This window comes from Rattus rattus, chromosome 3, assembly GCF_011064425.1.
Source record: "Rattus rattus isolate New Zealand chromosome 3, Rrattus_CSIRO_v1, whole genome shotgun sequence".
NCBI classification, from domain to species: Eukaryota; Metazoa; Chordata; class Mammalia; order Rodentia; family Muridae; genus Rattus; species Rattus rattus.
The window spans coordinates 72,650,841-72,677,256 of record NC_046156.1 but is presented as its reverse complement, the minus strand read 5'-3'; the positions used below and the strand labels follow the sequence as shown (position 1 = coordinate 72,677,256).

The following is a 26,416-nucleotide window of genomic DNA, read 5'->3' as shown; positions in this document are numbered from 1 at the left end:
CAAGGATATGGTCTGATATTATATTGTATCATATGACAAAAACCCATCCCCACTGTTTTCACAATACATTTCTATATCACGCCAATGCTTTCACTATAAGACACTTAAAACCCTAGATCAAAGGCCCCAACATGAAAGAAAAGCTATAAAAACAAATGTAAGAAAACGTCACCACAAAGAGATTCTTTAAATGATACATGTTCAAGATACTTCTCCCACTGCCGGCCCATTAAGCTAATACTTCCCTAGGTCTTGGGAGAGAAGTCCAAGCTCCGTTTTTACTTGTGGCATTTTAAAATGATTTAGATTGCCATGCTTTTGTCACTGGATGGTGATGAAAGACTACAGAGGATTATTCTATATACCATTTAAAGAAGACCACAACCACTGGGGATGTTCTGAAGTTAAAAAAATCTTCAATAAATCAGATAGCAGTGAATAGCATTCGGCAGTTGCACAAATAATACTTTTAATGCATCGTATTAGTTGGCTGTACAAACTATCAACAAGAACAAAAGCACTCCAAATAATGTAAAACGGTTTTATGGTCTATGTTTACATTACATTAATTACTAATAGCTCTGATTTTAGCTAAGACAGAAATAAACAGTTACATTATGACTCTTTTAGAAAATGGGGCTTTATAAGATGAGGCTTAGGGGTTCTTTTCAGGTAGAAAGAAGATAAAGTTAGCCCTAATATCTAGACTTTCAGCAAGAAGGGAAAAGTGAAATCTAAAGTTTAAATTAAAAAAAAATTATTAACTAAATCATTGGTTTATAACATATTCAAATACATTCAAATAAATAAAAAATTTCAAAAACAGTTCAAATATTACTTGAAATATAGAAATATTTTAATAAAATAAACAAGCTAAGACCTCCAATGATGATGATTTTTCCAGTTCAAGTTCACGCTGATGATTCCTGGAGTCTAATAGTAATCTGGAATCACAAGTCACCACACCATTTAGATTTGAAATGTGTGCAACTCTTTTTAAGGCTTATGCTTAATGCTCTCCATACCAACAAATGAAAGGCATGAAAATAGACTTTGATTTTTAAGGTTGATTAAAGAATTTACTTTATCCAAAATATTTAACTAATACATCTATCCTTTATTTGTTTGTATTTTGCCAGAAGCCAGAACTCACTATGCATTTATACTAGCCCAGGTTTCTCTTTTCCTCAAAAATGCTTACTGTTCTATTATCTGGCATTTTGACAGCACAAGCACACTTAAAAATAAGCTTGCTGTATAAATGTATAATTTTGATTTTATTTCTTAAGGAACCTGCATAACTATTACTGATCTATCTCTCTTAAAAACTTTAAACACTATGCCATATAGTCTTGCTTAATCTGTAATAATACTATTGAAAATTATTTAATAAGATGGCTTTCTTTCTTACAAGGAAGGGGATGTAAGATACTGCATACATAGAACGGTGAACATGACAGGGGTCAGCGTGCACATCATGTTTCCATCTGGATTACTGGAAGTATTTGTAGTTACAGAGTTACAGTAGCCGAAGAGCACATTATGAAGATTACGTAGTATGCGTATTTGTCATTGATTCCTAAAGTACTATGCTCAATGTACATCTATCTATCTATCTATCTGTCTATCTCATGGTTGGAGCACAGACGTTACAGGGTCATGCTGCCATTCAAAGTAAGGTGCTGCATTTCATTATAATCAAGTGGCATCCAAAATGCAATATATTGCTATGAAAATGCAAAGTTTTCACAGATCAGCAATTATGAATTGCATTGGTCACAATGAAATGGTGTTGTACTTCATACAAATGGAAATGGTTTATCATAAATATATAGACCAATATATAACGTTGAAGAACAAGAAGCAGAAGGGAAATAATGCTCTTGCATAGAGGTCAATGCGCTTGGCTGCCGTGGGGATGACAGGCTTGGCAGGCGGAGGCTTCTTGTTCTTTGCCTGTGGTTTTCCGAGTCCATTGTTGACTTCAATGGGTTTCCCATAGCAGTCATAATTGGATAATTCAAAATCTCTTGGTAAGCTGCCAACAATGCTGAAGTCATTGGATCTCAGATCAGACTTGGAAGTACAAACTTTTTTGCATCTGGTCTCACCAACCTGAGCACAAAAATGAAAGACGATGTAACAGAATTTAATTTAGTGTTATAGATACCACATCTCTTTAAAATTGAGTGTATAAATTAGCAGGAATAAAAGTCAACCGAACAACCAACGGATCAACTGGACATTTAAGAAAGCTCCGACACTGTGTCCAAATAACCCAAGTTCATACTGTTGAACGGGCTTCTTTTTTATTAATTAATTTGTATTAAGAAATAAGTCATGAAACAATATTAATTTATGTTACTATTTAGATCGTAAGACCTTTCTCAGTTTAAATACTAAAATAATAAAAATCTGCCCCTGAGCCAGAGAAACTGTGTGAATTCAGAGCCCTCATTTTTCCTTTCCTGCTTCCATTCAGAACTGCTGATTAACGACGGAGCCATTTGTCCTGCAATAGGACTATTAGCCTCTGAATCACACCTATTAAAAATCCATATTATTTAAATATCTACTCACAACAGTAAGGAGAGCATGACTTCAATATCATAGTGAGCACATTATGAAGAATTCCCAGAAGCTGTCTTTCTCACACTCAATTCACTGGAAACTCTCAGTGACATTGTGCTTGTCTCCCATGTTCAGAACAAGTGGCATGGTACACATGTGTCATGTGTGTGCTAGGAAAGGCATACGTGACGACACAGCTGAAGGAGTGAGATTGGTTTCCCGTCCACAAAGGATCCTCAGACCTCCTTTAAAAAGTCATGACTCACTTACTAGTTGGTAGATCTCTTTTTGTACCATTCATCAGAGGTTTTACACAAATGTTCCTTGTTATTTTGAACTCATTATTAACTCAAATGGAAATAGGGCAGGAGAAAAGATTTTACAATGTCTTCTTCAGCAGTTATAATTCTGCAAGTAGCCATATGAACCACAGGAGTAAGACAGCAATCCTACTCAACACATTCCTAATTTGTCTGCTTGAACCCTAAATTCATCAGTTTCCCATTGTTGCACACATCTCATTTACTCTGAGTGTACACTGTCGCCCCTGCCAAGTGCTGATAACAGAAATGCGGCTGCCAGGAGCAACAGGAACAACACCAACAAGCCAATAAAACTGTAATATTTCCTAATTTAACCTCTAAAATTTTATGTGTGGTTCATGTAAAAGCAAATGATTTTGTATAGAACTTCTAGAATTAAAGATAAGATGTCTTCTCTAGATGTTAGAAAATGTCCAGAGGAAACAATTTGGACAGATTTTAACGGAATCTAAATCAATGCTAAGTTTTAAACATAACTTTACCATAAAGAAACAATTCCCATGGTCAGACATTAGCTTTTGTTCATTAAATTACTGAAGATTGTGAGCATGGGGTTGTTTTGTCTTTTATTCATGAACTCATTGTGTACGACAAGTGAGGAGAGTTAGGGAAAGGTTGATGGTGACAGCAAAAGGTTTGAAGCTGTTTTTTATAAATGAACAGGAAAATACATCAGCTACCAAAATATTGAAAGATGGCTAAGCCAGCACCATCTTTTTGTTTTTACAGAAGGGAACCCATAGCCAGATACATGGTTGAAAAACAAGTTTGCATGACAAACGCAGGTGTATTTCCTAAAAGCTCTTCTAGTAAAATCTGGGTCATATTTTTCTGTTTTTAGTCATACTTTTCCTTAGCAATCACACTGTTATCTTGTAAACTGCCCTTTAGGTTTCCTACAACTCAAATCTTACTATGCTTCTGTTGTTACTTAGATCAAAAATTAGTGACCTACTTCCTGATTGCAATTACTTGGGAATTTCTTGTGTTTTCAAAAGCAAAACACGTGGAAACAAGTGGATTATGAATCTAAAGCTGTAATTATATGTCCATTTCGTCCTGGAACTGTGAGATTTAAAAACAATTTCTAATTTTATTTTATTTCAAACATGAACCAACTCTGTGAACTTACCCAGTTAAAGATTATTGTAAACTTAGTGGGTATATTAGTAGCAACTTATTTAGGGTCTCATGTTACTGATAAAGGCATGATAATAGCATGTCAGGAGGGTCAAAGAGGGGTGACAATGGCAAAGGCTCAACACTGAGATAACAACAGAATGGCGGGGACTGCAGTTAGAAAACCATGAACATCTCCCCACATGGAGGCGTCCTCAAGGCTCCTGTTTGAATTTCAGAAAATAAGAAATACATATGTGCTGCGGGAGCAAAGGAGCATGCTAGTCTCCCTTACAGAATTTTCAAGGTCTAGAAGCATAGCCTACAGTCTCTCAGCTCTGCTCAATGCCAGCATGAGGTCTTGGTGGCAAAAGAAACTACAGTCAAACCCCGGAGAAGGGAACTACAATTTCTCTGAAAATAGTTTGGCTGGTGCATGATAAAAGTTAGGGAAGTTGGGGGGCTGGAGGGATGGCTCAGTGGTTAAGAGCACTGACTGCTCTTCCAGAGGTCCTGAGTTCAAATCCCAGCAACCACATGGTGGCTCACAACCATCTGTAATGGAATCCGATGCCCTCTTCTGGTGTGTCAGAAGACAGCTACAGTGTACTCATATACAAAATAAATAAATCTTTAAAAAAAAAAAAAAGTTAGGGAAGTGTTAAAACAGATGTGGTGTCCTAAGCCTGCAATCATAGGTCTCAGGAGGCTAACTCTGGAAGCCACACAGTGCATCGGTGAACAGCTTTAATCGTTAGTCGGGTGAGGTGCAGAAAAAGTAGTCTGTGGGTCTGAATAACACAATGGACCTCTGCTTCTGGGAGGAGAGAGCAGACCTAGTCCTCTTTTCTCTCACCGAGTTCCGGGAAACCCTACCTTTTATATTGAAAAGACTTTAAGAGAAGCAAGCAGCAGGAGGCGGAATAATGAATAGTGAACTGGAAAAGAAATGCTAATGTGGGAGGAGTAAGGAAGAAGGGCAGGAGGAACAGGAGAGAGGAGTAGAAGGAAGAAGAGTATCAAAAGGACCACAGCAAAGGTGCAGGGCATGGGTGAGACCCTGGACTCACACAGTGACAAATTCTCTCATTGTCCTTTCCCTTACACATGTCTGACTGGGAGCTGTAGATGTACTAACAGGGCCAGACGAAAAGTTCACAAGGATCCTGCTCTGTCTAAACAAAGGAAAAGTAAGAACAACCTAACAATTCATAAACTGCTGAGCCTATGATTTATCTTCTATTCCACCCAAATGTCACAGATACATACACAAATAATCTTTCCTACACACACCAACGAACGCTGTGGGAGGACTGTAGCTGCTGTCTTTGAAGGCCATAATAAGAAGTCCCACATTCTGCACAGAAATGGTGTGAGGCTAGGTAAATGACAGATGGTCCTCTACCACACTGGGGTGACACCTAAGGGGACCATGAAGGATGGAAGCCAAGCAGTAACATGTGCTGTGTCTATACAGACCACGTAGAGATTGAGTCCTCCCTCTCTACTCAGCAGGAGAAAGTGGCCCTACCTTAGTGATTTGGAATTTAGACTTCTACTTCCCCTGCGGGTAGCAATGCATCAATACTGTCCATGCCCCTGATAGGACATTTAAAGCCACTAAAACAGAGTTTTAAATATGATTCAGAGTCTCATAATATAAAATGTCTAGGATTTGGCAGCCATTCTAGGGTATATCTCAAAAGAAATGAAAAATAAATGTCAAATCCAAGATATCAAAACTTTAAAAATTGGGAACAAGCATCTCTAACCAATACACATGTAAAAATGAAAGGCTAGACTATCTCAGTAAGAAACAGGAATTGAGATGAGAAAATATGTATGTATTTTCACCACGTGGAAGTTTGAATCTGAAAAGTTAGTAGCAAGTTATAAAAATCATGGCTGAATCAACAGGAAAATGTTAAGAGCATTGGAAAGAACCAGGTGAAGGGTGAAGTTTAAGGCAGATATGACCTTCTGAGGGTAAGGAGGCAATCTCATTGAAATCTAGAGATTAGTTTCATTACATATAGGAAAAAGAACAAGAATGTTTATTTCCCACGGAAAGCCATAGGGAAAGAAGGAAGTGTTATCATACATGTGAGTCACTAAATGAAATTAACTGTCATTGTACAGTCCTATAACCAAAGAGATGATAGAAGAGAGTTCACCAACATTTCTTCTTCACTATTCACTCAGAATCATAGATAGCAGGATCATGATTTTTTATTCTTTTTTAGATATAATTTATAAAAGTCAGGTGATAAGAACTGTATGTACAAATATGCATTCCTCTTTTAAGGACTGCAGTAACATAGTGTGGGGTGCACTGCTAGATGTCTATGCCTTTCTGGGCCTCCGCTAAAATTTCAAGAAATTTTCTGTCTGTTGCTCAGATTGGGTAGTGTCTTCTGTAGATTTTACAGTTCACCAATTCTTTCCTCTGCTTCCTGATTGATTTTTCTCGCTGTCTTTCTCAGACGGCAGAAGACAATTTACATGCATACCACACAAAATAGTGAATAAAAGAATTGTGTTAAAAAGTAAAACGTAACTTTGGAACACTAGGGTATAAGGAAGAATACAGTAAACACACACACACACACACACACACACACACACAACCACAGGATAAGCAATATAGGAAGAATTGGTTTGCTCTTTTGTCTAAAAATTCTCTATGTAGCATATTTTCTAGAATTCCTTGTAGGAGGGTAAGGGGAGAGGGATAAACACTGTGGGACCAGGACATGGTCAGAGTAGGCCCAGTATTCATGGCTGTATATTGGTCTCCTGGAGAGTGTACAGCTATTAGCTCCATGGTAATAGCCTTCTGGCTGACTTTTCTTCCCAAACAGTGAACATCAAGCAAGAGTAAGTGCACAGGTAACTTTAATCTGCTAAGTAGCAGGTTGTTCTGGGACCAATTACTTGAATCCATTTTTAAGCCAATGATACATGACAAGGCAGGCTAAGGGCAGAAAGGCTATTCAGGCCTTCTCTAGCTGAGAAGAATAGGCTAGAAAGATCCTTAACTGTGTGTTGAGAGTGTCTGTGGGCCAGCCATCCAGTTGGTAAGTGATTTGCTGACAAACCATGGGAAGCTCCTTAACACAGGAGGAATGAGAAAGTGATTGACCAACAGCCTGGCTCTCCTAGCCTCAGAGCTGAAGTCCTGTGCAAACCCATGTCACTTGCCTTCTTACCTATGTTTATATAGCGAGGTATACACTCTTGAAATATCTCTCCATTCAATGTTGAGCAAGTGAAGTCATGATTTTAAACTCACTTGAGAGTTTTCAAAATTTTTAAGGTATTAGATTTTCCTAGAAGCTCTTGACATGTTTTATTTTTTCAGAGAAGACTTCTCAAAATCTCTGCGGGACTCAGTTCTGTTTCATCGATTGAAAGTAAATGCTAACCCCACTATTTCATTCACACAGTGTCTCTTTCCCGGCACTGAAGAGAATGGGCGAGCCACTTCCATGGTTCATTCCACTCTTACCTGCAAAGTGCTGATATGAACAGGGGTCCCCGTGCCGTTCACAGTGTTCTTCTTAGCTGCGTTTCCACCTTTCCCATCTGCTTGCTCAGCCTTGGCGATCCGGGCCTTCTCAGCTTCAACCCTTTTGGGATTGTTCAACATCACCTGGACAACGGCATACTCCACGAGGGAAGCAAACCCGAAGAGCAGGCAGGCAATGAGCCACACATCCAGCGCCTTCACGTAGGACACTTTGGGAAGCTCCGCTGCGAGGGTGGTGCACTCTGAGGCCAAACTGAGCACGGAGAAGATGCCTGGCAACAGGAGAATCAGCTGGGTTTATTCCTGGGAAACGCTTTACAGCCACTGCTCCCCCACTATTGAGCTCTGATGACTTTCAATAGACTGTAAACAATCCTTAGGGGTCTTTAAGGCTCAAAGACGGGAAGAAATGTATTGTACTACAGGAAGTAGTAACTGTGGTCGGGAAATATTTGTAACTATGCATCACCTAAAAGATAAATAGTTTTAAACCAAAGTTTGGAAGCACAAGATGGATTTTATTTGAGAATTAATCGTGTCAGGAACCTTGTGAGTGCCTCTGAAAGAACCAAAGACCTCTGTGATTCATTTGTTTTTTGATTTCTTGCTTTTTTTAAGAGAGAGATCTTTACTTGTAGAAGGAGTTTTCACCCACAAACAAGAATAGAGTATAGACATTTTTGAGAACTTTTTTTGTTGGTTGTTTTGCTTTGTTTGCCATATAATACCTAGCAGAGAATATATAGTGTAGCACATTCCTACTCATTTCAGAAAGAAAACCTCAGCCTTTTTAAAAGGAATACAATCCTGCTACAGGAAGTACTAACTTTAGATGGAGACCAGCATTACATACAAGCATGTGTAACCATCACTCAGTACTTAGGTTTATGTAACATAAGACAATTTAAGCAACCATAAGACTCCAGAGAGGAATTGTGGCAATTACAAGTGTCTTTCTCTCTCTAGTCACTCTGCCTTCTCTTCCTTCCTCTCTTCCAACCTCCCTTCCCGTCATCAGGAGGTGGTGGTGAAACATGGCTTTCTGGCACACGGTGCACACTATGACTGACACAGTGTTCAGTGATGTCCACAGAGAGATGCTGTCAGTCAATATAAGGACCCCCAGCTTCCTGGACAGCAAGTCCCCTGTCTCCTATTGGTTACATGTTTGTTTGCTTGTTTCCGCTAGATCTTCATCACGTTTTGGAATAATGACTTGATCAGCATCTAACTTACTATTTCAGGCATAACATTCGTGAGTCATACATTTGGAAATCAACATCAGTCTCAATGGTTTTTAACCGTCGGTGGAATATTAACATGAAAGTCTGAGGTACTATCACTCATTGCCATAAACAACTGTCAGTTGGACCCATGAGCCATCTCCTAACTGCTCTCCTGAGTCTACCTTGCCTTTATCAGTCAGTCCACAATAAACTAGGCAAGGATAAAAATCAAAGCTAATCAAAATTGGAGTCTGATAAAAAGGTTTCCAGAGGTCCAGCCCTCACTATTACGAATGATCAGACTCAAGCCCTTGCTTTCCTCTCTCCCAGCAAATGACATGAATTACTGTCTTCACTTCCTCTCTTTAGTTACAATGCTTTCTTGTTAAGGCTTTTCTGACAAGCAATGTTGTTCTGCCTCATATCACAATCTCATATGGTATATATCATACTTATTTGGCATCTGCTGCTTTGCAAGGAAATATAGATGCATTAGAAATATGATGTTTTTAATCCATCTTACTAACAATTGCTATTCATTTTTATGACTGCATTCTTATTCTTGATTACTTCCCAGCAAATAGTCCCTAAAAAGAAATGTGTTGAATAAATTTAAATATCACAAAGTACCATGTTAGCCATATGATACATATACACATGTATGTAATGCGCATATATAGTATATATTTCATATATACATAATATGTATTATATACACATAACTTCTAGTATGAAATATATTTTTTAAATTATTAATCTATAGACTTAGTGTGTATAGTGCCTGCTATGTGAGTGTGAGGACATGCGTTTAGATCCCTGGCTCAGATATGGTGGCACATGCCTATTATATAGCACTGAACTGAGAGATAGAGACAAACAGTGTAGTCAGTCCATGAGCTCCACATTTAGTGTCTTAAAAAAAAAAAAGTGGAAAGTGATCAAAGAGGTACCCAATGTCTACGCGTGGTTTCTGAATGTGAACACACAAGCTCAGATGACAATTGCACAAACACACGAATGCCACCCACAGAATAATGTGAACATACAAGCTGATGACAATTGCACAAACACACGAATGCCACCCACAGAATAACAAAAATAAGGACTTTGGCTTTAAGGTTCCTTGATTGATTTTGATCATATTGCTTATTTAAATACAATAGCCACTTTCATTGCTTCTTTGGTTTCTTAACGTTTAAAATATATAAATGACATAGCTTCGTTGCTACAAAGGCATTTACCAAGACTTACTATCCCTGTGCTCCTTCTCTAGAACCCACAACCTTAAACTGTGTTTTAACACACACACACACACACACACACACACACACACACACATACACACAGAGGCATGCATGCCTGTCCATGTTATATCCCTCTCTATATATTATATTATATTATATTATATTATATAATATTGTATTATATTATATTATATTATATTATATTATACATTATATAATGTACATGACTAAAATGTGTGTGTTTCTAAAACTCTGTGTCTTATTCATTCCCTTCAACAATTCACAGTGAGATACACACAAAACCTTTTTGGAAGGAGAAAAAAATTCTAAAAGTTGTGACCCATCGTCTGATGGGAGGCCATGTATACCAGAGTTTCATCTGTGCAAGGTCCTGGTGAGATTCAGAAAGCACACAATGGAAATGTTTCACATTTTCCCTATGTCCCTCTTGCCGGCACTAATGTTTACATCTTGACCTTTACTTACTTTCCTTACAGAAAGAGTCCATCTGATTTTCTCATACAGCACTGTTTAGAGGAAGGGGAGGCAGGGGTTAGTGGGGATAGAACCCAGGAGTTTGCACATGCATGTAGAGGAAGGGGAGGCAGGGGTTAGTGGGGATAGAACCCAGGACTTTGCACATGCATGGCACGCCTGCTCCTTACCAGTGAGCTTCATCTGCAGCCAAAGCATTTGCTTAAGGATCATTAAACAAATACAAATTTGAATGACTAAATGGTGTCATTTAAATGGTAAGTAAATGGTGTTTCTTTGTCACCAGCCTTGAAAATAAGTTGTAGCACATGAGTGTTACAAGGAAAGAGAAACAGCACATAAATGGCACTTAGTAGGTTTTTTTCTAAAATAATAAATCATAGTGTAACACTCACATGATATTTAAAGATGAAGCTATGCCTTGGACAAATGTATCATCAAGCGACCTTGTTACTGTGTGAACATCAGAGTGTAACTACGCAAATCTAGACCGGGAGGGCCTTCTATTCACATAGGTTATGATGTACACACTATCATACATGCAGGCAATATTAAGGAGATGTCAGGTAAGTAGTACATGATTTTATCCTCTGAGCCTGGGACGTATATTACTTAGAATGATTTCCACCAACATGATTATTTGTTTTGAACGTTGGCACTATATTTTCGTGATAGATGGCTATATCTAATCAATTAGTACTTCCTTAAAAAATAGAATAAACCAATCACTGAAAAATTCTCAGAAGAGGAAAATTTTAAAAAATTACCAACTGTATAAACACTGAGAAAATATAGATTAGTGTCAACATTGAACAGAGCTCCCCTCCAAACAGCAGGGAGCTATCATTTCTAAATTCTCTGCTTCAAAGTAGCTGCTGATGCATGGAGCATGTGTTGGGGTTTGGTCTTTTGCTATGTATTGCAATACCAAATACTGGCCCCCAAGTTTGGGTTGCCCTCGGGGATGAAAGAATCATCACTATACCAAAGTACTATGTGACCTTGCTCCTTATTTTAAACTTTGGTTGGATAAAGATGCTGATAGCCTATAACTGGGGAGAAGAGAGTTAGATGGGGTTTAGTTTCCTAGGCTTGGGGGTCTGAGGCAGGAAATCAGGGGGCGAGAAGAAGGTGCTGTGAGACAAGATACACCATGACCACACACGGTCAGGAGAAACAGCAAGTATCTGGGGAACACTGCTGGGGAGTGGCCAGACCAGCAGGTGGAAATGTAGACTAGGAGTTAACCCCGTATAATTAATCAAGCCAATAAAATAATCATAGCCCAAGTCTCATCTATTTGTTAGCTATTGGGAATAAGCTTAAATTGACTACATCACAAAAGGGCACAATTTAGTATTCCTGTTCAGAAATACTTTGACCAGAAGCCTTTCCAATTTCAGAGTTCTCAGTCTTTAAAATAATTGCATATATTGTATGAATTCTTAAGGCCAGGACCCAAGGCCAAAAAATATTCATTTACAGTTCATACACATGTACACCATTCAACACAAAGCCTGAGAGTAGTTTTATACATGGTGTTTTTATTATGCTCTCCCAGGAAGTGAAAGTGTGCAACTTTATACTTGCTGCACTTGCACTTTTGAGATCTACATTTTCAGAATAGGATGCTCAACCAGGCCCCCACAGTCATGGTGGAAGAGAAGCAGGGAGGCTTACCCAAAGGTACTCTGGCAGCACTGGCATCAGGGTTGATCCAGAAAGAGAGCCAGGAGAGGACCACAATCAGCAGGGTTGGTGCATACACACCCATCATGTAGAACCCAACCTGTCTCCTCAGGGTGAAGATGACCTCCACACAGGTGTAGTAACCTATCAGAGTCAGATAAGTGACAGCTGTGAGCACCCCACCAACATAGAACCATAGCTTAGAAGGCCCGTCAAGAGAAAGGATACTTCTATCCTGACAGTTTCACAAAGTAAACCATGCAAAGATTTTTGCCTTTAGTTGGTGACACTTTATGAAGAGGATGGATCCTGCTTCCCCTGAATGGATAACTCACGTGACACTGAGAAGGAGAACTTGCAGGCTGTTCAGTATCACCCGTGGGCACTAAGTTTGTGTGAGAGTCTGCAACCCTTAACCTATCCCTTGTCAGAGGCGCTAGCATGGAAGACGAACCTATGAGACCCTACCCCAAATCCAAGCAACAGTTTAATGTTAAGAGGAAAGACATCTGGTGGGTAGGAGACACCACAGTCTCTGAGAGTCACAGTCAGAGTTAACCCTTAAGCCTTTAGGTAAGCATTAGACAGTAGGGAGAGCAAGGTTTGAGGTTTTCAGTAACCACCCAAGGGCTGTGACGTGGGAAGACAGGACTTTCCTCTCCACTCTCTCCCCACCTGTACTCCACAGCTCTCAAACTTCTACATCTTTTAGTCTCTTGTGCTGAGACTAGTTCAGAAACTGCCCTAGAATATCATTCTAGAACTTCCAAAACACCAACAAAATCTACTCAGAAGTATTGGCAGTCTGGTGGAGGGTTTTGTTATCCTGGAGGAGGGAAGAGAAAGAAGACAAGTGACAGAAATATTTTGACAAAATTCCACTTGAAAAGAAGACAAATTTCTAAGTTGGAGATTGTTTTCCAAATATTTAGCTCCTTTTGGTCAGCAGTTTACATATAATGTTTATTGTTTAAAAGGTTTAATTCTCTCTTAAACTAGTTGCTCCGTACAGGACAGTCTGACTTCAAACTTATATTCCTTCTACCTCAGAGTTCTACCCGCCACCCAAATAGTTAATCTAGATAAAAATGGCATTTCCCATTTAATAAAAGTAAGATTATGCATAAATACCAAAGGTTAAAAGACTTCTGTTGTTTTCAGTTGGGCCTGTGTATAATTATTTTAAACCATATAAACCATGCATAAGTCAACTAATTATGGATAAAAGAATCTTATCATCCACTGCCCTATTCTTAAAAAATAATAGTCATTCTGACTGGGAAAAACAACCATGTTTCAAACACTAAAATAAACTTCCTATCTGTTCAACAAGATTTCCATACAGAAGTTATAATTACAAGGGTCTTAAGTTACATGAGGCAGCTACTCTGAATGAAATATATATATATATTCATATATATATAATCATGAATTATACCCACGGCTGTCTCAGGGAGATCCGAAAGGTGATAACACCAACACGAAACAGAAGTAGTGAGTGGGTAGGAATGGGAGCAAATGCTGACAGTGTCATCAGAAACAAAACGCACAGCTTTCTGGTTTTAACTTCATTAAAAACAAAGGAATACAGTATATTGTCCACAGGTCTTATAAGATGAGGAGGGAAAGTTAATAAAATTCCCCTTGTCTATACTGGGACCCATTTAAACTTCCTCCCCTGATAACAAAACCATATGCTCTTGACCAGTGACCATGTGCAATATTCCAAAAGTATAACTTTTCATAATAACAGAAACTATTTTGTACTTACAAGTGAGAGTTTAAAGAGACTCATAGCACTCCCTAAGTGTGGAGCTCAAAGTACCTTGTTTATAATAATATCACTTTATGCAGTAACCGTATCACTTTGTAACATTTATGCATTCACCTACTGCATATGAAATAATGAACAAAGCATGTGTACCTATAAGCAACTGTACATATATGTATACTTACATATAATACACATATACATGAAGGTTCTCCAGTCACTATATATTATACATATAGTTTAGTATATATTTTATTCGTAATATATTAATGTACATACTATGTATAGTAATACATAGTCACTATAAATTGATATAATTTAAAATAAAAATGTACATTCCACCTCAGTATGTTTCAAGGTAGCCTGACTAAATGCCATGTTCCATGTGTTTTAAAGCAGGACTCCACCATGTACTTTCATAAAGGTCCTCACTGGGAGACTTCACGAGCTGTCAATGCACCTCGTCGTAAAATGTATGTTGGATATTACAGTGATTTGCTTCATAAACTTTTATTAGAAACATTTTCTTGGTCTTTTTGATCTTTCTCTAGTCCGTTATATTTATGGGAGGCAGGTGGGCAGCTAATTGATATAAATGTGCGTTGGAAAACTTCAATTTACTTTCCATTTCCCGTGTCATTTTCTTTCATTATTCACTTAGGCACCCAATTTAAGTATTTTCATTTTGTGTTCCCATATTCTTCACCTTCACTCTCTGTGAGTCAGGCAACAACATCCTTTCAGTAAGGCGAATGCCAATTCAGACTGCCTTTTCCAATTAGTTTTGCCAATACTGTGTATAAACCGTCAATATACGTATACGTCTACATAATTTTATACAAATCTGCATGTTTAATATCACATATATTTTGAATTATCTGATATTATGAAATTTCACCAATATCTAAATACTGCATATTTTACTTATAATTTACATAAATACTGACAGGAATATGAGACATAGTAAATGTCCAAAGTATGTTAGGCACAACCTTGCTGTCGCTGTCACCCTGCAGCTACTAGAATTATAAGGTCTTATTCATATTAATAAAAAAATATACCTCAAAGCCCTCACAGGTCTCTCCAGAAGTCCTCTAAGTTATTTCTTTGCAGCACATGTTCTAATTCCCTTCTAAGAAATAAGAATTTTTCACTTCTTACCATTTAAATTCAGTAACTACTTACTACTTTATCTTATAATTTACTATAAGGTCTCCCCATAAAAGTATATAATCTAATCAGTTTATTTGATAGTCAACAACAGATGCTTAATTTAGGTTTACTACAAAATTTCCTAACCTTGCGTATATTAGGACTGTAAGTATGAAACCTCTTCCCTCCCTCATTTTAATAATATTTCCCTTGATGATGACATCATAGTAGTAGACTCTTACGTAATATAAATATTTCCAAAACCATAAAATTAACTCCTTTCTACTTCTGAATAACTTTTTCATGACTTGTCATCCAGTGTAGAATTGTAGGCAGCCTCCAAATGTCTGTATTATTTAACTTTAAATTTTTAAATGTCTTAGTGCTACTGGAGCCCTCAGAGACAGGAGCTGACAGCGAGGAGCTGAGACTGAGCACTGCGTATTACGAGAGCAGAGCAGTGACTGAAGTTCTTCAAGAGGTCACTGTAATGTAACGACTAAGGTTACTTGGCTTTGCCTTTCATATTCCACCACCTAGATAAAGAACACTGTGCCAGGAATCCTCACAAATGTCCGAGTTTCTCACACTCGTATTGCTCCTCCTGTACCACAGACATCAAGGATTTTCAAATTAACAAGAAAGTGTCATTGTCATCTAAATAAAACCGCTCACCAAGACAACACATGAATAAAGAAAGATTATACTGTGCTATATTAAATGCTTAGTTCCAAAGACAATCTTGTCAAAACCTGGCAACAACTAAGAAAGCCATTACTTGAGGAAATTTGTGTTACTATAATGAAATATTGGCAGCCTCTTACCAACAGAATTACATAGAAAAATATCCATCCATTTCACGAGTATAGGCTCAGACATCTTCAGTGAATATGTTGTGCAAAGGGATTTAACAAAGGGTTGTGAGGATAAATTGCCTTCGTTTGTCTTATTTTTAATCATTTTTGTTCAATTCTTTCCCTTAACTTTGAAACCTGGTTGGTCAGTTTTATTTTCTAACCCACCACTTACCAGTGCCTTTATAGTATTTTGTACAGTTGCCATATTCGATATCCTCCTTTTTAATATCAAACTGAGGCAAAGCAATTTTTTCCAACTGAACAGGATCTCCTGACTGCCAGATGAATCTCAAATCATCAGTGGTGTAACCAACTACAATAAGCAAATAAACACATTCGATTAAAATGTGCTTATCAATGCTTTCCTTTTATTTTAATAATCCATATGAAACACAGAGAAGGTAAGAAAGCATGACATCATGTTATGGATTTGTAGTTTAAAATTAACAGTAGTCTAATCTATAGGCATGCACTAGACTAGCCTGTCATCATCATAAAGACTAAGTTAAATGATCGTCACAATCAGATACAATCCTAAATCATCATGTATAGAAAATGTCTTCTGCATCTCTATCTGTAAGAAAAAGTGACAATGAGATTGATGTTCTCTATCTATAGTCATATAAATATTCCCATTTATAGTCATGCACTATGCAGCTAAGGTTTTAAAACAGGTATGATTTTAAATAAATCACTCCAGGTTCCTGGAAGGAACTGTATCATGACAGTCTACCTGCAGCAAAACTGCAGTCCAAATGGTCATCCTTAAAGTAACCAGGAGTTCAATGGTCTGGAATTAGGATATGTGGCATCAACTCAGAACTACACCCTGGAAGGATCTAACGAAGAGTAGCAAGGACCACTGGATTCTAAAATACTACACAGTGTTTAAATGAGTGCAGTGAGTGAGTGTTGACTTACTAAATCTGCAGTAAGCATATCTTCTGGATATATATATACATATATATATATACATATATGTATATATATATGTAAAATACATATATGTATATATATGTAAAATATTGCACAGACTTAAATGTAATCACATTGTTAGAAATATTATTGAAAGATAAGACTCATTTTAGCACATTAAAAACCAAGAAAACCACTAAATAACATGTAATCTAACACACACAGAATAATTTACAGGTTGTTATTACTCATGAAACTAGCTTAATCTTTAAGCATCTATACTAAAGAGTTTTTATGGCATCAGTCTTCATTTATCAAGGTTTATATCTTACTATTTTCCAAAAAATGTTCGTCATATAAAATTAGTATGTTTTATAGAAATTTCAGGTAATAGAATTTAGTACATCTTTTATAAACTAAAAAATACAGTCATAGGGACATAAAATATTTTTTCTATTCTTCCAGAGAAATGCACACTTGGTTGGGCTTACATATATTTTGATGTTTTCCTTTTTTTTAGTTCCATTTTTTCAAAATTGATTTCTTTTAAATTTTTTATTAGATATATTTCTTTACATACATTTCAAATGTTATTCCCCTTTCCGGTTGGTTTCCTGTCTATAAGCTCCCATCCCTTCCCCTCCCCCTCCCCCACCCCCATATGGGTATTTCCCCCATACATCCCCCTTACTGTTCCCCCACATTCTCCTGCAATGGGGGTCCAACATTGGCAGGACCAAGGGCTTCCCCTTCCACTGGTGCCCCAACAAGTCTATTCTCTGCTACCTATGCAGTTGGAGCCCTGGATCAGTCCATGTATAGTCTTTCCGTAGTGATTTAGTCCCTGGAAGCTCTGGTTGGTTGACATTGTTGAAGGAGCTTGCAACCCCATAAGAACAACAATGTTTTCCTTTTTTTACTATGAGACAATTAACAGAGAAATTATTTTTTAGAAAACCATAATTTTTTATATGTTTTCCACATTGCCAATCTAAGTAAGTCTAGCCTTCAGAATAAGAAGTACATAGACCATCAACTCGCCAAAAAGCCAACTCCAACAGAAAGCTCTGCCCTCTCTAATTGTCCTACTCGCTATGATGTTAGTGTGGTCAAAAAAGCATTATGGTTTTTACAGTTATATAACCCAATAATATAACATTTTATCTAGATATAAACATTTTCTCCCCCAAATCTTTTATAGCCCCATTTACATACAGCTCTCAAGTTGCATCTTGCAGCGTTGTGTGTCCATGGGAAACAGAGTTAAGTCCAAAGGACATGAAAGAGTGATGGACAACCTGAAGGCAGGAACAGAAAAGTTGGAATCACTGAGTAGACATTTCTGTGATCCGTTGACTTGAAAAGGAAAATATAAACACACAAGAACTAAAGAAAACAGGGTACCTCATGCTCACAAGGACGTCTCCATCCCGAAAAATAAACAACAGGATGTTTTCTTGGGTTACATCATGAAAATTGGCACTTTTTTCATTTGCGAAGAATAAGTCAGGCTTCCACAAGCACTTATACATGGTAGGATCTACTGTCAGTGCATCTGAGCCTCTGAAGTCACTAGGGAGCTTGAGTCTGGGGTCGTTCCACTTCTGCCTCAGGAAAATATTAACTCTATAGTCCTGAGGGGAGGGAAAAGCATATTCCACTGATATTTTAATTGTGTAAAAGTAAAACAAACACATGCATGACATGTGTGCATTTTTACAGACTTTTTTTTAACAATAAAAGTATTTTACTGTTAGAGCATCAAACAAATAATTCCACATGGCTGACTGATAGCATCATTTAAACATGAAAACTTCCAAAGATGCCAATCACTCTTCCTGCTCCCAAAGAAGGATAAAATTAATAGATAGAAAACAAAGAGAAAAACATTTCTATTTGCCTTTCATTAAAAAGGAAAGCACACAATAAGATGACAAACCTAAGTGAGTGCGCATGCACGCACACACACACACACACACACACACACACACTATTCTACACACTCCATTGTGTTTTAATACCTACTAGAAATTGTTTCAAAACTCCATGTGAATGTCAGACTCTCTATATAAAATGGCTTTGAATTTGCATATAGCCTATGCAATCCTATATATATTTAAACCATTAGTTGTGACACCTAATACTGTTGCAGAAAAAGTTGTTACAAAGTATTATTTATGGAAGAGTAAAGAGAAACTGAAGTCTGTCCATGCCCAGATCTAAACATGTTCAATATGCAATTTTTGTTCAAAAATCCATTTACACATGAATGAACACGTATAAAGAACCCAGATTCAGGGCACTGATATATATTCTTGTGATGTTTAAAGAAAAATATCTATTCATAACCATTCAAACACAGGAATTAACACAAAGCCTGAAGCATATGGTGAAATGAGTTTTGGACTATGTGAAACAGACCAAAACGGGTGCAAAAATTTAAAAATATTGTTACATTTAATATAGTTTAGTCAGTTCTTAGTTCATGTTCAGAAACCTTAATTCCACAAAATTATATGAACCAATTTTGGGGACATTTTCTGCTAAAATTATATGAACTTAAAAAACAGTGATTGCCAAAAATATTTTAAGTTTGCAAGTTGAATATGGATCTCTGGCCAGACATGTTGGTGTGCACCTGTTATCCCAGAACTTGGGAGACAGAGGCAAATTGAAGTGGTTTACATAATGAATTCTAGGCTAATCAGTGCTATGGAGTGAGACCCTATTTCAAAGAAGACAGGAAGGGGGAAGAGGTAGGAAAGACAAGTTCTGGCACAAAGCGAATCATCGGAGCACACGGAAATGCAGCATTAATGGCTTTCGCTTTGTCCACTACACACAAACTGTATAAAAAAGTATTCAAGGCATACATTATATTGGAGCTCAGGATCTTAATAGTCAATAACCCAAAGATCATATATCATACTTTCAAAGCCTTCTGGACAATGAATTAAATAATAAAATTAAACCCTAAATCCAAGTAAGTAGATACAAAGAAGTAGTAGGTCACGTTTTATTAAAAACAAACCATTGCCTTAGACCGCTCCAGGGCAGAGAGTCAGGAGTGGGTGGGTGGGGGAGCACCCCCATAGAAGCTTGGAGGGGGAATGGGTACAGGGTTTCCAGAGGGGAAACCAGGTAAGGTGATAACATTTGAAATGTAAATAAATAAGATATTCAATAAAATAACAAACCAATACCTCTCTAATATATATATATATATATATATATATATATATATATATATATGCCTTGCATATGTGTATATATTTTAAAGCAGCGATAAGCAGAGATTCCAGAAGAGGAAAAAACAAACCAGGAAATTTACTCTTCTTATCTTGTTATCATCTTGTTTTTATACTTAGGTTCTGTTCAGTATTCAGAGAAGGTAAGACATTGAGTAACTGTGCACTTCCTTAGTCATAGCTAGAAAGTACCATGACGCCTAGTCTTCTCCATCAGCCCACTGCTCTGGATATAGGAAAAACTGCAGCACACTGACATTCTAGGTGTGCCAATTTCACATACATGACCACTGTATATTCTACAAGCATCACATCTGAAATATTACCCTATTCCATATCATTAGGAATTAACATATCATATAAAAGTAAAAATGATTTTAGAATTCAACATATAAATTGTCTTGCGTATTGTATAAAGGTTATAGAGGTTCCAAGTCACGTCATTTAAGGATTATCTGAGCACATCTGTGCGACTGAACACCTGACTTTGCAGTAGCAGCATGGATCAGAGAAGACACTTTGTTACTCAAACGTACTCGGACCCAAATGGAGAAAAGGAGTCTTTTCATCAGAATACAAAGACTGGCAGTACACAACAGCATTAGCACACCTGCAAATGTGAGCACATGTGCACACACATACACACACACAAGCACACTTGTGCATACTCACATACACACATGTATACACACACACATACATAATCCTAATGAAGGTTAAGTAATTATTTACTAAAACAACTATGACAACTCCAAGCCTCCAGGAGACACAATATATGGCAAACCTTCGTATCTACTCCACAGTCATCTATGACTTCGCTTCAGGAGTAATACGCCTTATTCAAAGTCAATTTCTCATAAAGTTTTGATCATTGTCCTTCACATAAGCACATGGTAATATTCAACTTGAGATCATACTGAACGTTCACTAGGACTCCATTTCAAACTGTTAACTGGCCCTGACCAGATCTACCCAAGTCATTGACACTGTAAAGTTTTTAGTCAAAGATGATTTTAATCCACTTCTCTAAGTGCGGTGCTTTGCCAAGGGACACCATCACATAGTTATATATTTAAACTGGTAAAGTTAATATTTATTAACTGTATTCTTATAGATGACCCATTCTTAGCAAGGGTCATTATGAAACAATGCTGCAGTTCAATGTTCAGCCAATGATGCTGTTATGAAAGCACCACAGAGGGATTCTTCTCTTCATTACTAGGTAATTTATTTGTTAATTAATAAAGTACAGTCACATCCTTTTATAGTTATTTTCTTGTACAGAAAGCATATTTAGTGAAGGCATAATATTAAACATATCTAATCATTAGCGACTTAAAAAGCTTCCTTTTACTGGGAAATCAGGCAAAAGTGTCTCATTCGGTTTGCTTTTCGTCTGGAGGCTAGGGAATGGAGAGTTAACTGGGAGTCACCCACACTCACAGGTTCCTGAGAGTTGACTGGGAGCCACCCACACTCACAGGTTCCTTCTTTTCCTTGGTACAGTCGCCATGGTGTGACATATTCATTTTAACTTCAATTATTTTCCCCTATATTACTAGAAGTAGGTATGGATGGAAAATAAATAGAATAACAATTAGAGAATACCATGCATTTAAAGGGAGTCTACCATTATCTTCTGTGTATGTCTCCCAGAAATTCCCTATTACATTTACAGATTAAGGAGTCTGTATTTTCCTTTAATACTAGATTTTCCTGTATTAGTAGGCTGGTATAAATACATACAGAGATAAAAATATTAAAAACTCATTAGTATTCTTTACACTAAACCAATTACCTTGTGGAATATGTCTGCCAATTTGCTTGCTGTTAATTAATTTTATGAATACTATATCAATATTTCATAATAACATTCAAGATGATATCTAGGAGGGATTATAGCAATGCTAACCTTTAATTAACTTAGCTTACTTTGCATAATTATATAATAAGCTGTTTCTAATATTTTGGGTTAAAGTTCAGAAATTTATTATACACTCTATTGAAATTTCCATACACCAACTGGTAATACTGGAAACGCTGTATGTTCTACCAATTTCCAAAACTGTAGGGCTAACTTAAGCAAAATCAACTTTTAAGGAATAATTACAACAGTTTTAAAAGTGTCTCTCCGTGTTATTTCTTTAGCTCTTTTCAAATGTCTACATAACTCAAGATACATTCATGATGCTTATTAACACACTAAGTTCAAAGCATATTTTATCAGTAGACACTGGCTGAAGACAGAGAAAATTCCTATGAAGCATCAAGAACCTTGAAAACACACAAGCCATCTGTAGGGAAAATGAGCAATTGTGCGATGCTGTTGCTACATCAATGACTTTTTAAAGATTACACTAATCCGGAAGCAGAAGGTAGCAGGTGATACCAGACTCCGACTGATAGAATCTGTGGAACAAACTAGAGACAGTTGGAGAGCAGCTGGCCTATGAGCTGAATGGTACAGATAGAATGGTTTCAGTTTTAAAGAAAGACAGTAAGCTTTGAACAGGAGGAGAGCAAGATCCTTAAGGCACCTTGACCTGAAACGGGCAGGTAGATGGAGTTCAAATGCAGGTGGTTGGAAGAACAGCTTAAAACACAGAAGAGCCTCAGAAAATTCCAACATGACTCTCAGAACTAGATAGTCACAGAGAAGAATGTAAGAGGCTAATACAAGGGTAAAAAATCCCATGGCATCTGGGGTAACGGAAAAGAGGAAAGAACAAAGGAAAAGAAAGGAAGAGATTCAGAAGCACCACCAACACGTGTCCTTCACTGAGCGGGCGTGTGCTCAGACAAAGATCTTGAGGTCTGTATACCTCCTAAGTGGCAGAAAAATCTATCAACACCTTATCAAAGGAAAGGCAAAAGGTGGCTTTACAAAGACCCTCGCTGCTTCCACAGCTAGGTGGCTGCAAGGAGAAAACATCCCTCCCTAATTGCCTGATCCACCATGGAGAATCAGGGACTACTCTGAATACATTTGTCTGAAATGGAAATAAAACTGAGTCAGAATGGTGCAGAATTCTACCCAGTAGAAATCTCATTGGAGCCACAAACTGGAGTGCGACTCGCCAGCTCTCTATAAGGAAAGGAACAATAGCCAAGTGCTTAAATGTGAGAGCATCAAAGGCATGGAACTTCTAGTTATACCAACCACTGCCTACCCCATGACCTGAAATGTCTAGGTAAAGCACAAATAAAATAAAGACCAATACGGGAACTGCAACATCACAAAGCTGCCGCTCTTACAGGATGACGCTAATCCAAAGAAACGAAACTAAAATAAAAATAGCATTTAAATAGGATCCTCGTTTCTGCCCTGGGGAGTGACCAGAGTCAGTCTGCATGTGCCAGTCAAGTGACATTATACAGACAGTGTGCATCAATGACTATGCAAGGGCCAAAAACTCAGCACCTGTGATCAGACAGGTAACCACACAGTCTATACCTATCAATCAAGTGACTTCATAACAAAGATTCTGCCACTGTGCCCAGGCAAGAACCCCACCTGGACACAGAGGTATAACTACAGAGACAAACTCTGCTTAACCTCAGAACTCCAGGTCAGGGGATCAAACACCTCAACATTCAACCAGGTACAGTGAACCCGGTAGAAGAGAAAGTGGGAAATAGCTTTGAAAACTTTGGCACAGGAGCCAACTTTCTGAACAAAACATCAATAAAGCAGGCACTAAGATTAAATATTAATAAATGTGACTTAATGAAACTGAAAAGCTTCTGGAAGGCAAGGGATACTGTCAATTGGATAAAGCAGCAGCCTGAATAACGGGAAAAGATTTTTACCAACTCCACATCTGATAGAAGACTAATATCCAAAATATATAAAGAACTACTATCTTTTAGTCTCTTTGGTCCAGGAAAGTACTCTGAAGGCTTCTGAAAAGAAACCTGGACACCAAACCAGCCACAAAACCTTTGACCTACAATCTGTCCTGCCTAAAATATGCTAGGACAATAGTGGCACAGAACTTGTTGAAGTAACCAACCAATGTCTGATTTGGCCTAAGGTCCACTCGAGGAACCCATACCAAACACTACTTGGGTAACAAAGAACCAGAGTCGAGCTAACCCAGATACCTAAGGTAAAACCAACTGATGAGTCTTTTTAAAAAATCAATAAGATGATGTCTAATGATGATCTGCAATAGTCATAGATCATTGTCTTATTCAGTCATCATCAGAGAGGCAGCAGCAGATGGGAATAGAGGAAGAGAACCACGGCCAGACATTACAGGGAAAGGGAGTTTAAATGGAAGGTCTTCCTCAAAGCCTTCTCACGCAGAGTTCAGGGAATCCTGGGCAAGAAGAGGCAGAAAGATTGTAAGAGTCAGAAGATGGGATGGAAGGCACCAGAAGAACAAAGCCTTCTGAATCAATTCAGCAAGGTTCATACGAGCACACAGAGACTGAAGCAGCAAGCATAGGACCGTCATGGGTCTGCACCAGGTCCTCTGATTTAATATAGCTATTAGGTCCATATTTTCATGGAACTCCTGATTGTAAGAATGAGTGGGTCTCTAACTCTATTACCTGCTCTTAGGACTCTTTACCTCCTGTTGGGTTGTCATGTCGAACTTCAATATGACAGTTTTTGCTTCATCTTATTATATTTTATTTTGCCATGTTTGGTTATCTTTTAGAAACCTGATCTTTTGTAATAAAAGACAGACAGGAAATGGGTCTCAAGGGAAGGGAGTTGGGAAGGAACTGGGAAAAGTAGAAGGAAGAGAAGCTCTGTAATCAGAACATATTGTATGAGAAAAGAGTCTATTTTCAATAAAAGGAAAAAGTGAAAGCAAATGACGTTGATTTTATAGATGGTTTTGTTCTGCCATCTTTGGTCTCTCTCCTTTTTTTTTTCTTTTGATATTTTTTAAATTTTTCTTTTGATAATTTTTAATTTTGTCTGGGAGCTCTGGTTGATTGGTATCATTGTTCTTATGGGGTTGCAAGCCCCTTCAGCTCCTTCAATCCTTTCTCTAATTCCTCCATTGGGGAACCCATTCTCAGTTCAATGGTTGGCTGTGAGCATCTGCCTCTGTATTTGTCATGCTTTAGGAGAGTCTCTCAGGAGACACTATATCAGGCTCCTGTCAGCATGCACTGACTGGTCTCTCTCCTTTTATTAGTAGGCTTTCCGACTGATCACAAGAGAATAAAAATTAGAATGTTGAAGAAGAAAGGCTGAAAGGAGGAGTGGTAAAGTTAGGAATGGGATGAATACAGTTAAAACATGTGATGTATTTGAATAAAAAACACATAAAATGAAGATACACCAGGAAGAAAATACATCACTCTAATTGATAAGACTATGGCATCACAGACCTGTAAATGCAAAGCTCCTGATTCATATCTCCACTTTACATTTTAAACACTGACCATGAGCTAGATTCTTAGTCTTCTAAACTGAGTCTCCTATACTTCAGAAAATTTTCTTGTATCCAGTGTAACTAATACAGCATGTGCTCGAACTTGTTCCCCAGTCAACATTCTATAACAGCACCTTAACCTCTAAGTAACAAATGACAACACACTGTTAACCTGTTTTTAGTACCTCTCTGCATCCTTCTTTCCTGAAGATCCACTATGGTACAGCACAATATACTACATTAACTTCAGATTGCTTTGATGATCCGTTTTAGTGTGTGCATATGTGGGTAGGTGTTAGAGTGGGTGAATATGTGGTAGTGGATGTGGGTACATGTGTACCTGTGTGCAGGTAGAAATCAAAGGTCAGCCATTAGTGGCAATCCTTAGAGCCAGCATCCTGTTAGCATTTTTGTTTTGTTTATTGATACCGTTTCCCATAGGCTTGAGCTCATTCAGTAGACATGAGTTACTGACTAGTAAACCCAGATATCCATGGAAATAATATTCCAGGGTACAACTCTTCCAACTGGAGGTCCTTGACTTCATTGTCTCAATCTATCTCTCATTTATTACTCTTATGGTTCATTGTTTTATTTTTTTAAAAAAAGCTTCAAAGCTACTTTTCTATCAGCGGGATAATTACATATTACTGGATTTCAGCATGAACTGCAACAAAATCATACATCTTCTAAATGTTTTATTAAAATTAAGAGTTTGGTTCAACACTCATTAAAAGATAAGAACTTATCAGTTAGTAACCTTTGGTTAATGTTTAATGTGAAACTCCAAATAATTACTAGTTATTGACATTTCAAATGCTCTCTATTAAGACAGCTATCTTTGAAATCCATTATTTTTCTTTCTAATTGCTCAATCTACA

General features: G+C 37.5%; 1 protein-coding gene across 1 annotated transcript in view; it reads right to left on the bottom strand.

Moving 5' to 3' along the window:
* Positions 1-392: 392 nt before the first annotated feature.
* Glrb (glycine receptor beta) overlaps positions 393-26,416 on the bottom strand; it is a 70,081-nt gene continuing 44,057 nt past the window's right edge. Inside the window, exons 4-9 of the mRNA XM_032898199.1 lie at positions 18,296-18,525; positions 18,107-18,189; positions 16,149-16,289; positions 12,188-12,340; positions 7,522-7,814; positions 393-2,115 (exon numbers count right to left, since the gene is read on the bottom strand). Of these exons, the coding sequence (XP_032754090.1) occupies positions 1,822-2,115; positions 7,522-7,814; positions 12,188-12,340; positions 16,149-16,289; positions 18,107-18,189; positions 18,296-18,525 (1,194 nt within the window). The 3' untranslated portion in view covers positions 393-1,821. The remainder of the gene's footprint in view (positions 2,116-7,521; positions 7,815-12,187; positions 12,341-16,148; positions 16,290-18,106; positions 18,190-18,295; positions 18,526-26,416) is intronic.